The sequence below is a fragment of the Marmota monax genome, unplaced genomic scaffold, assembly GCF_021218885.2.
Source record: "Marmota monax isolate L192 unplaced genomic scaffold, Marmota_monax_Labrador192_F-V1.1 WCK01_AAM20220418_F8-fsc00206, whole genome shotgun sequence".
NCBI classification, from domain to species: domain Eukaryota; kingdom Metazoa; phylum Chordata; class Mammalia; order Rodentia; family Sciuridae; genus Marmota; species Marmota monax.
The window spans coordinates 1750648-1763110 of NW_026694490.1; the positions used below are offsets into that span (position 1 = coordinate 1750648).

The 12463-nt window shown below is 36.8% G+C and overlaps 1 protein-coding gene across 1 annotated transcript in view; it reads left to right on the forward strand.

The window, feature by feature from the left end:
• Sytl4 (synaptotagmin like 4) overlaps positions 1-12463 on the forward strand; it is a 68644-nt gene that overhangs the window by 41889 nt on the left and 14292 nt on the right. Inside the window, exons 7-11 of the mRNA XM_046419200.2 lie at positions 6720-6821; positions 7324-7399; positions 9654-9744; positions 9859-9962; positions 10697-10879. Coding sequence (XP_046275156.1) covers positions 6720-6821; positions 7324-7399; positions 9654-9744; positions 9859-9962; positions 10697-10879 — 556 coding nt within the window. The remainder of the gene's footprint in view (positions 1-6719; positions 6822-7323; positions 7400-9653; positions 9745-9858; positions 9963-10696; positions 10880-12463) is intronic.

A 12463-nucleotide genomic window follows, 5' to 3' on the forward strand; every position in this document is an offset into this window, starting at 1 on the left:
GTTGCTGCTGTTCAATTTTAGGCTTATGTATGTATGTGTATGTGTGCCTTTCTCCCCTAACTTTCCCTCAACCCAAGGGAAAGAATTTCATCACATTTTATACGATATTAAAAATATATAAATTAAGTCCTCTACTAATCTAACTGCCTCTGCCCCAATTATTGTTATAAGTCATTAATAGTTTTGGCAAATGGATTACCAAATTGTCTAAGCACACATACCTAGGTTGAGTACCTAAACTTTTAATCTCTATTTTTAAAAAGGATGATTATATATATATATATATATATATATATATATATATATATATATAAAGAGAGAACTTTAAAAACTCAGTAATTCAGACAGTCCCATAGGAAATGGGAAAGATTTGAACAGACCTTTCACCAAACACAATTTATAGATGTCAAATAAGCACATGAAAAGATGTTCAGCATTCTTAGTCATTACATAAATGCAAATTAAAATCACCATAAGATACTACTATGCCCTCTAAAATTAAAAAAAACTGACCATACCACTTATAAGCAGGGATGTAGAACAATTAGGATTCTCATAACCTGCTTATGAGAACACACAATGGTGTAGCATTTTGAAAAAATTTAGCAGTGTCCTAAGAAAAGTTCAATGTGTACCTACTTTGTGATTCAGCCATTTCATTCATAGGTATTTATTCAAGAGTAGCAAAAGCATATGTTCATTCAAAGAATTGTACAGGAATGTTCATAGCGGCTTTATTTGTAATAGCTAAGACCTGGAAAGAATCCAAATGTCCAGTAAAAGGTGGATGGATAAGCTGGGTTTGTTTATACAATGGAAAACTAGTCAGCTACGGAAAGGAATGAACTATTGATACATGCAGTAATGACCTGGATGAATTTTAAAGTAATAATAATACCAAGTGTTAAGCATCATACAAAACAGTACCTACTGTGTGATTCTGGGTTTTTTTGCCTTTAAAAAATTATTTATTTATTCTAATTAGGGATATATGACAGAATGCATTTTGATTCATTGTACACAATTGCAGCACAACTTTTCATTTCTCTGGTTGTACACAATGTAGCATCACACCTCATGTGCAGTCACACACATACCTAGGGTAATGATGTCCGTCTCATTCTATAGTCTGCCTTTTTGATGTGATTTTATGTTATGAAGGTTTTCTTATTTTGTGTCTGTCTTTTTTTTTTAATTATTAGTTGTTCAAAACATTACGAAGCAGAATACAACAGACACTAGTGTGGCAGTATGTGAAAATGTGGATGTGTAACCCATGTGATTCTGCAATCTGTATACGGGGTAAAAATGGGAGTTCATAATCCACTTGAATCAAATGTATGAAATATGATATGTCAAGAGCATTGTAATGTGTGATTCTGTTTATATAAAATTCTAAAAAATACAAACAAGTTTTTCATAACAGAAATCAGATTATCAGAAATAAGAAATAAGACTCTTATTTGCCAGGGGACAGGGCCAAGGGGGATGGGAGGGATTATCAAGGGGCATAAAGAAACTTTTTGGAGCAATAAATGTTCCTCAGTTTAATTGTGGTTATGTTTTTAAAGGTATATACATATGTCAAAACTCATCAATTGGGACTGGGGTTGTGGCTCAGGGGTACAGCACTTGCCTAGCATGTGTGAGGCACTGGGTTCAATCCTCAGCACCACATAAAAAAATAAATAAGATAAAAATATTGTGTCCATCTACAACTAAAAAAAATTAAAAACTCATCAAGTTGCACTTTTAAACATGTAGCTTATTTATGTCAATTATAAATCAAAGAATAAAAGGAAAAATATAACATGGACTTCTTTCCATGACAGCACCAAGATATAAGTGTGGTGTTTCATTATATGTATGTACTGTGATGTTATCATCACAGTCCTGGTTTGGTGACTCATCTGTTCTGGGTGAAGAGGCCCCTTTTTACTTTGTGGATAAGGATAAGAATGGCTTTTATTTGCTGAAATTGATTAACACATCTGACATCATCAGTCAGAATGTAATTTCTGAAACTTACTGCTTCTGGCTGTCCATGACCTCTAATCTCATTGGACCCAGAAGACTCTTATTTATCCTAAACATGGAAACAGATTAAGTGACATAAGTGATCTTTCCCATAAAATTATGGAGCCCCAGAGATAATCTAATTCAACCCCCTTATTTTTACAGAAAAGAAAGCAGGATAAGTGATTTACCTGTGATCATACAGATAGCTAGAGCACAGGACTCCCATCTCTTAGTTTATTTTTTACAGAACAGATGTCAAATAATTGCTTTTTTGCCCTGGGGTTGTTTGTATTAGCTCTGGATCAGTGCACATTAATCTTTAGGAAAAAACACAAGCAAAAACCACTCTCCATGGGTCACTGTTAAACGTCTTCTCTGGAGGAACGATTTTGTAGGAGTTCTTTTTTCTTTGGAGCAAAGGGAAGGAAAGAATGATTTTAAAGTAAAAAAATAAAATCAAGCTCCCTGCTGTGCCTTGTACTATAAAGCTAATCCATTTTTTTAAAGGAATGACCTCTTGCAAGCCCTAGGATTTCAACCCCTGCTGTCTGTTTTCACAGAACTATCTCAAACATCATGTGACAACTTGGAAAGTTTATTCTTTACTGGGTAGGATGTTGTAGATTTGGATACTATTCTTTGTTCATTTATTATTTTGTTGGTTTATTTGATAAATACATATGAATGCCTACCATGTGCCAGGAACTATTCCCTTGCTAGCAGACTTTAAATTTGAGGGTAGTAAGCACACACGCACAAACACACACACACACACGATCAGTAAACAAATAGTATATCAGGTGTTGACAAGTGCAATGGAGAAAATTAAGGAGACTTGAAATGAAAGGAAATGCTAGGGACACACAACATATATAAATATGTTGTTTTCTTTAGGCTAGATAAGGAAAGTCTTAATGGGGTAACATTTGAGCAAAGGCAATAAGCAAATGAAGGTACAAACCTTGAGATTATCTTATGGAAGAACATTGCAGGCAGAGAAAACAGTAGGTATAAAGATACTAAAATGATCTTTGTGTTTGATACTTTTGGATAATCTGGAACTGAGTGAGTAGGGTAGAAATGGGAGGAGATAAATTCAGAGATGGGGCAGATCATATAAAACTTGATTGACACTTGAAAGTACTGTCATACTGTGTATGAGAAAATTGGTTCTGAGTGAGTGACATGATCTCATTTTTCTTTTTAAAAACTGAGATAAAATTTGCATAACATAAAACCATCATTTTAACAAATTTAAGGTGTTCAATGCTGTGGTTGTTAGTAGTGATGGTTGCACTACATTCTTAAAGTACTATCTAAATTCAGAACATTTTCATCACCCCCCAAAGAAATCCTGTACCCAATAAGCATCCACTCCCCATTTTCTACTTTCTATCTCTCTGTATTTGCCTAATTTGTATTCTGTTTCATACAAATAGAGTCATAAAAAATGTGGCCATTTGTGTCTGGCTTCTTTCAGTTACCATAACATTTTCAAGATTCCTTCATGTTGCACCATGTATCAGAACTTAATTTCCTTTTATAGGAGAATAATATTATATATATATATATATATATATATATATATATATATATATATATATATATATATATATATATACACACACATACATATACATACATACATACATACACATACATACATACACACAAAATTTTTATATAGTCATCCATAGATGGAAATTTGGGTTGTTTCCACATTTTTGGCTATTTGGAATAATGTTGATATGAACATTTATGTTTTTACATGAATGTATGTTTTTTAATGTTCTCAGGTCTATATCTAGGAATGGAATTGCTGAACTGTCTGATTTATATTTTCCAGGCTCTTTTTTGGCCACTGAGTTGTGAATGGACTGACTGGAGACAAAGAAAGAAGCAGGGAGATTTGTTAGGAGGCTATTGCAACCATTCACTTGCCAAACAGTAATGCTTTGGACCAGAATAATAGCACTGGAAGGGATGGGAACTGATGAGATTCTAGATGTATTTTGGAGATAGAGACAAGAGGATTTGCTGACATATTTTATTTGTATTATGAGATAAAGAGAGGAGTCAAGGATAATTCTTGAAATTTTCAATCTTAGAAGTGACAGAAGGGAGTTTCCATTTGATGAGATTGAGGTAAGAGCAGGTTTTGGCGAAGATTGAGGCTTTGGTTTTAGACTTGTGTTTGACCCATCCAAGTTGGAGAGGCTGAGTAGACTATTGGAAAAACAAGTCTGCATTTAAGACATACATTTAAGTTATAAGCTTATAGGTGATATTTAAAGCCACGATACAAGATGAGATCATTTAAGAGTAATGCTAGATGGAGAAGAGAAGCAACCCTGAGAAGAAGCCTGGACACAATCCAAATGGTAGAGTTCCTAGAGAGGAGGAAGGACCAGAAATGGAAACTGAGAAGGGGCAGCCAGTGAGCTTAAAGGAAGAAACCTTGGGAGTATAGAGATCTGGGAGTCAAGGGAAATTAACTGAGATATTAGAGATAGAATGACTTTTTCCCTTTTCCTGCTTTTCTTATTAATTCTTTGAGATAAGAGGCCCAGGGATGATATTTTGCCTTTTAGATATGAGGACTGCTGTTTTATTTTTATTTTTTAAGTTAAAAACTTGTTAAAGCTTGGGAATAATATTTCCTTGCCTTTTATCTGAATAAAAGGTAATATGTGTTCATTATAAAATGTAAACATTAAAACAATCCTTTAAAGTGAAGCAAACAAGAAAGCAAAAGCTTTTAACCAAAGCTTAAAGTTCCCCCATCTAACTGAAATTTTTACCCTTTGACCAACACTTTCTCTGACTTCCTCAGCCCCACCAGTAACTCTCCATCATTGTACTCTTCAACATCAACTACCATTCTGCTCTTTGTCTCTGTGAGTTAGACTTTATACTTCACATGAGTGAGATCATGCAGTATTTGTCTTTCTATGTCTGTCTTTTTTCACTCAGCATAATGTCTTCCATGTTCATCTATACTGTAGAAAAAGACAGGATTTCCTGTGTGTGTGTGTGTGTGTGTGTGTTGCTAGGGATTGAACCCAGGGCCTTGTGTACGCAAGGCAAGCACTCCACCAACTGAGCTATATCCCCAGTCCAGGATTTCTTTCTTTTTAAAGGCTGAACAATATTCCATTGTATATATCCATATTTTTTCAACCCAATTATCAGTTGATGGACATTTTGGTTACCTTTACTTCTTAGGTACTGTGAATAATGTTGCAATAAACATGGAGGTACAGATATCTCTGTTTAAAAAAAATGTTCTTTTTAGTTACACATGGCAGTATTGTATTGACTTATTTGGTGCAACCACTCTGGAAAGCAGTATGGTATTCCTAAAAAAACTTGGAATGTAACCACAGTTTTTTCCCGGTTATCCCATTCCTTGGTGTATATCCAAAGGAGCTAAAAACAGCATACTTCAGTGATGCAGCCACATCGATGTTTATTAGTAGCTCAGTTCACAATAGCTAAGCTATGAAAACAACCTATATGTAGTAATATACACGATGGAATATTACTGAGCCAGAAAGAAGAATGATATTATGGCATTTACTGGTAAGTGGATGGAACTGGAGACTGTTATGCTAAGTGAAATAAGCCAATCCCCTAAAACCAAAGGTCAGATTATCTCTATGATATGTGGATGTTAACACACAACAAGGAAGGAGAGGAAGAATAGAAGTTCAGTAGATTAGACAAAGGGGGATGAAGGGAAGGGAGGGGATCAGGGATAGGAAAGAGAGTGGAATGATTCTCACATAACTTTCCTTTGTACATTTATGAATATACCACAGTAACTCTCTATATATCATATACAATCTCAGGACTTGGAACCTTATTAGGAGGGCTGCTGTTTTAAATGCTTAGGTTCATCATTCACTATGATAATTAAGCTTTAAAGCCACTTTGGACTTCTGCATTCTGTCTTTAAGACATACTGATTATTTGTGGATCTACCTAAGTTGCATTGAAGGAATTTATTCAAGAATTTGATCAACAGACATTTGAGTATCTAACTTATGCTAACCTGTCTTCTAAGCAATGGGAACACAGTGGTGCACAAGCTATGTGGTCACTGATCTCATGTAACTTAGTCTATTGGAATAGAAAGACATTAAACAAATCATTTAACAAAGTAAATAATTTGTTTTAAAGACATAAATACTTACATATGTTATGAATGTTATCAAGAATTGGGGTATTTGGGGAGCAAGTTTATTAATCCAGACTTAGGATATGGTCAGAGAAATCTGGAGGAATTGACATAAGGAGAGACCTCAAGAAGGAGTAGATTCAGCTAGATGAAGAAAAGTAGCCATTGTGAAAAGAACACCTCAGGCAAAGAAAAGAAGGAAGAGAAAGAACTTTGGGATATTCAGGGAACCAAAAGGTCTTCTTCTTTCCAGAACGAAAGTACAAAGAAGAGTGGAGGGTGAAAGATGAGGCTGGAGTACTGAGCAGGGTTCAAATCATAATGATTTTCCTGCCAGGCCAAGTAATTTGAATTCAGTCCCAACAGAAATAGGGAACCTGTGAAGTTTTTACAATCTACTCATACTTATTTGAGAAAAATCACTTAGGCTACAGTAGTGAATGAATTATTAGAAAGGAGGTCCTACTGGAGGCAGGAGAGCTGATTTCCTTTAAATATTGACTCTTTGTTTTTATTCTAGCATGCCATTCGAAGTGCCAAAGCAGAAAAGTGGAAAGAGTGTGATAGAGGCTGAGAGTGAGAGTTTGGATAGCTACATAGCTGACTCAGACAGCACCTCCAGGTTGGGTTTCCCCCATTTTCCTTACTATTTCCCACTTCCCTTACCTCTGCTCAACCTAAGTTCCCATTTTGTTCTCTAGCATCAGAATGCATGTTTCCTATGCCTTGAGTGTTCCTGATTTCTGTCCTCAGGAAATCGAATGCAGTATTTTCTCCCCAGAAGTCTTTCAGTAGGTCTTCTACTGATTTGGCTCTGGGTATAGCTTCCTGGAGTGTGTTAAGTTCCCCAGTCTGCTGTACCTTGGAGGATTCTTCCTAGCCCAGAAGCAATTGATGCCACTGCCCCTTAGGAATGGGAGTGTGAGTGTTTGTGTTTGTATAAAGTTGCATATTTGATCTTCTGCATTCCTTCAAGGTAAATCAGATATGAAGTGTATTTTTTGGATTTGGTTACTATGATGACCCCAAGCCAGTGACTCTCCCTCCTTGCTAGAGCTTTGAGTCTTGATTAAAAGAGGAAGGGGAGGAGGTAACTTAGTTCTAACTTCTGAATCTGCCTCCAGGAGAGACTCTCTGGATAAATCTGGCCTCTTTCCAGAATGGAAGAAGATGTCTTCCCCTAAATCTCAAGTTGAAAAGGTAAACCAGGCTATTTGTCTTTCCTTCTCTTCTTTCCCTTCCTCCCTCTTCCTCCCTCCCTCCAGAACTTCTTTCCTTCTTTCCTTTCTTTCCCCTCTCATCTCCTCTCCTCTATTCTTTCTTTCCTTCTTTCTTTACTCAGGCCAAATTTATTTATTCATTTATTAGTATTTAGTTGTCAATGGTCCTTTATTTTATTTATTTGTATGTGGTGCTGAGAATCGAACCTAGTGTCTCACACATGCTAGGCAAGTGCTCCAGCACTGACACACAACCCCAGCCCCCTCAGGCCAAATTCAAATCAGAAATTCAGCTAAACAAATTTCACTTCAGATTCATCTTGGAGAATTTCCTAAGGGTTTAGTTGAAATGCATGAGAAAATAGGTTTTGTAGTACTTCCATACATTTAATCTTTCTTGTAAGTTTGTCATAGTTGACTGAAAATCTGAAGCTTATTCTACTTCATGCGATCCTTTCTTACTCATTCCTACCACCTGCCCAAATTTCCTTTTCCATTTTATTTCCCTTATTCTTTTTCTTTTAATTTTTATTGTTGGTTGTTCAAAACATTACATAGTTCTTGATATATCATATTTCACACTTTGATTCAAGTGGGTTATGAACTCCCATTTTTACCCCGTATACAGATTGCAGAATCACATCAGTTACACATCCATTGATTTGCATATTGCCATACTAGTGTCTGTTGTGTTCTGCTGCCTTTCCTATCCTCTACTATCCCCCCTCCCCTCCCCTCCCCTCCCCTCTTCTCTCTACCCCCTCTACTATAATTCATTTCTCCCCCTTGTATTATTTTTCCCTTTCCCCTCACTTCCTCTTGTATGTAATTTTGTATAACACTGAGGGTCTCCTTCCATTTCCATGCAATTTCCCTTCTCTCTCCCTTTCCCTCCCACCTCTCATCCCTGTTTAATGTTAATCTTCTTCTCATGCTCTTCGTCCCTACTCTGTTCTTAGTTACTCTCCTTATATCAAAGAAGACATTTGGCATTTGTTTTGTAGGGATTGGTAGCTTCACTTAGCATAATCTGCTCTAATGCCATCCATTTCCCTGCAAATTCTATGATTTTGTCATTTTTTAATGCAGAGTAATACTCCATTGTGTATAAATGCCACATTTTTTTAATCCATTCGTCTATTGAAGGGCATCTAGATTGGTTCCACAGTCTTGCTATTGTGAATTGTGCTGCTATGAACATTGATGTAGCAGTGTCCCTGTAGCATGCTCTTTTTAGGTCTTTAGGGAATAGACCGAGAAGGGGAATAGCTGGGTCAAATGGTGGTTCCATTCCCAGCTTTCCAAGAATTCTCCATACTGTTTTCCAAATTGGCTGCACCAATTTGCAGTCCCACCAGCAATGTACAAGTGTACCCTTTTCCCCACATCCTCGCCAGCACTTGTTGTTGTTTGACTTCATAATGGCTGCCAATCTTACTGGAGTGAGATGGTATCTTAGGGTGGTTTTGATTTGCATTTCTCTGACAGCTAGAGATGGTGAGCATTTTTTCATGTACTTGTTGATTGACTGTATGTCCTCCTCTGAGAAGTGTCTGTTCAGGTCCTTGGCCCATTTGTTGATTGGGTTATTTGTTATCTTATTGTCTAATTTTTTGAGTTCTTTGTATACTCTGGATATTAGGGCTCTATCTGAAGTGTGAGGAGTAAAGATTTGTTCCCAGGATGTAGGCTCCCTATTTACCTCTCTTATTGTTTCTTTTGCTGAGAAAAAACTTTTTAGTTTGAGTAAGTCCCATTTGTTGATTCTAGTTATTAACTCTTGTACTATGGGTGTCCTATTGAGGAATTTGGAGCCCGACCCCACAGTATGTAGATTGTAGCCAACTTTTTCTTCTATCAGACGCCGTGTCTCTGATTTGATATCAAGCTCCTTGATCCATTTTGAGTTAACTTTTGTGCATGGCGAGAGAAAGGGATTCAGTTTCATTTTGTTGCATATGGATTTCCAGTTTTCCCAGCACCATTTGTTGAAGATGCTATCCTTCCTCCATTGCATGCTTTTAGCCCCTTTATCAAATATAAGATAGTTGTAGTTTTGTGGATTGGTTTCTGTGTCCTCTATTCTGTACCATTGGTCCACCCGCCTGTTTTGGTACCAGTACCATGCTGTTTTTGTTACTATTGCTCTGTAGTATAGTTTGAAGTCTGGTATCGCTATACTGCCTGATTCACACTTCCTGCTTAGCATTGTTTTTGTCCTTATTCTTTCCTAGGAAATTCATTCAGGGGGTCAAAATGTGGTACCTGTTGATGAGGGTGAAATGATATTCAAGAAGAACACCAGAAAAATCCTCAGGCCTTCAGGTAGCCAGTTTCCCTTTATAGCCTTCAGGACTGAAATTCTGAATATCCTTTCTGGGCTCTTGTTATGGAGTAGAGTGGGTCTCTTTTGATTTGGGTTTTTGGTCTTCCACTCAGAATGCACTAAATCTGTGATAGATCTGCGCCCAGAAGATATGGGGCATGAAAGTGGCTCCTTGGGAGACAGAAGCAAATCTGTCCCAGGCCTCAACGTGGATATGGTAAGTACTATTATATATTTAATTTGGCCAATACATTCATCTTTTTTTTAAAAATGTAGAGGTGATTTTAGTATTTGTTTTCAGTCAATCTGTTTAAAATGCAACATGAATGTTGATTGCCCCCAATTTCTGAAGTAAATCCAATTCCTGTTTTGCTTAAAGGAAATAACTGTTTTCTCTGTTATCTTCTAATATATTGCTGGATATATAGTTAAGTGCTCAAATAAATACTTATTTCAAAAATGTAAAGGGATGGATGGGTTGAAGTAGTTGAATGGAAAAGAGTTATATTTCCTATAAAAATGTTAAGTAATTATATCTTATTCTTTTTTAAATATGATAAAATGGCTTTCTTTCTGGGAAGCCAGAAATGGGGAACCATATCAAAATAAAAATACTTGCATATGTGTTTACATGAAATCTCAGAACTTTGCAACAATTAAGGTTCCATTAAAGGAAAGATATTAGTTTTTGAAGTTTATCTTTTTTTGGGGGGTGGATACCAGGGATTGAACTCAGGGGCACTTCACCACTGAGCCACATCCCCAGCCTTATTTTGTATTTTCTTTAGAGACAGGGTCTCACTGAGTTGCTTAGTGCCTCACTTTTGCTGAGGCTGGGTTTGAACTTACGATCCTCCTGCCTCAGCCTCCAGAGACCCTGGGATTACAGGCATGTGCCCCTGCACCCTGGTATTATTTTTATTAATTCTTAATCTATATTTACTGCTCCAGGAAGAAAAAGAGGCAGAATCAGAAGCAATAGAAGAAGAAGAAGAAGAAGAAGAAGAAGAAGAAGAAGAAGAAGAAGAAGAAGAAGAAGAAGAAGAAGAAGAAGAAGAAGAAGACATTGACCACCTGGTGAAGTTGCATCGCCAGAAACTAGCCAGAAGCAGCATGCAAAGTGGATCCTCCATGGTAAGTTCTGTTAGTTCTGTGGTTAGAGACACTTCCAGGAAGGAAAGAAGACACTCCCTAGAGCAGACTCAGTACCTGGCAAAAATCAGCTTAGATGCCTTTTCCAGGTAAAGCAGATGCATTTGTTTGTACTTATCCTTAACCATGAGGTGAATGAATGGGCTTTTTCTGCCATACAAGCAAAGATGTACTATACCTTCACAAACCCAAAGCATCTGGGACTATATGGTCATGGTCTTATGCTTAGTGTATATCTACATGACTTCCTGAACCTATCTATACCCTGGATATTATTACATTAGGTCAGTATGGCTATATAGCTTTGTGAACAGTAACTATAACTTCTCCCTTTAAGTAGTACTCAGCTATGAAATGAGCAGGAACAGATTTCTTCATCATAGCCCACTCCAGATTTTCACATTAAAAAGAAGTGAGTATCATGACAAGAGCTCTGGCAGGTTTAGTTGGCATCAGGGTATGGTTAAGGATCATGGTACCAGTCAGGATCATGAAGTTAAAATGATGTTTAAGAATCAGGGCCTAACTTAGGGTCAGCACTTCATTATATTGGTGCAGGCACTGAATTCCTTAAAAGACCCTGAAATTGCAAGAAATAAAACCAAGAGTCAGTAAGTGGGACAGTATGAAATTAAAAAGCTTCTACCCAGCAAAGGAAATATTAAGAGCCTGAAGAGAAAGCCTACAAAATGGGAGAAAATCTTTGCTACCTACTCTTCTGATAGGGGATTAATATCTAGAATATATAAAGAACTCAAAAAACTTAACACCAAAAAAAAAAAACCCTAATCAATAAAATGGGCAAAATAACTAAACAGACATTTCTCAAAAGAAGCAACTCAAATACATGAGAAAATGTTCAACATCCCTAGCAATCAGGGAATTGCAAATCAAAACTACACTGAGATTTCATCTCACCCCATTTAGAATGGTAATCATCAAGAATACAAAGAATGATAATTTCTGGAAAGGGTGTGGTGTAAAAAGTACTCTCATACATTGTTGGTAGAACTGCACATTAGTATAGCCATACTGGAAAGCAGTATGGAGATTCCTCCGAAAACTAGGAGTGGAACCACCATATTACCCAGCTATCCCACTCCTTGGTATATATCCTAAAGAACTAAAATCAGTATACTATAGTGATATAGCCACATCGATGGTTAGAGTAGTATAATTCACAATAGCCAAGTTATGGAACCAGCCCAGGTGCCCATCGATAGAGGAATGGAGTAAGAAAATGTTGTATGTATACACAATGGAGTTTTACTCAGCTACAAAGAATGAAATTATCACATATGCCGGTACTTGGATGGGACTAGAGAACACCATGCTAAGTTAAATAAGCCAGATTCAGAAAGCCAAGCTAGAGTAAAGTAAGAGAAAAGGAGGGGGCATGTTGGATCTCATAAAGAAAGAGGTATGATCAGTAGAGTTGAAGGAGATTGAGGTGGAATGAGGAAGGATGGGAAAGGGAAGGAAATGCAGAATGAATATGACAAAATCACCCTATGTGCATTTATAAATGTGCCACAGTGAATTCCACTTTTATGCGTATCTATAAAG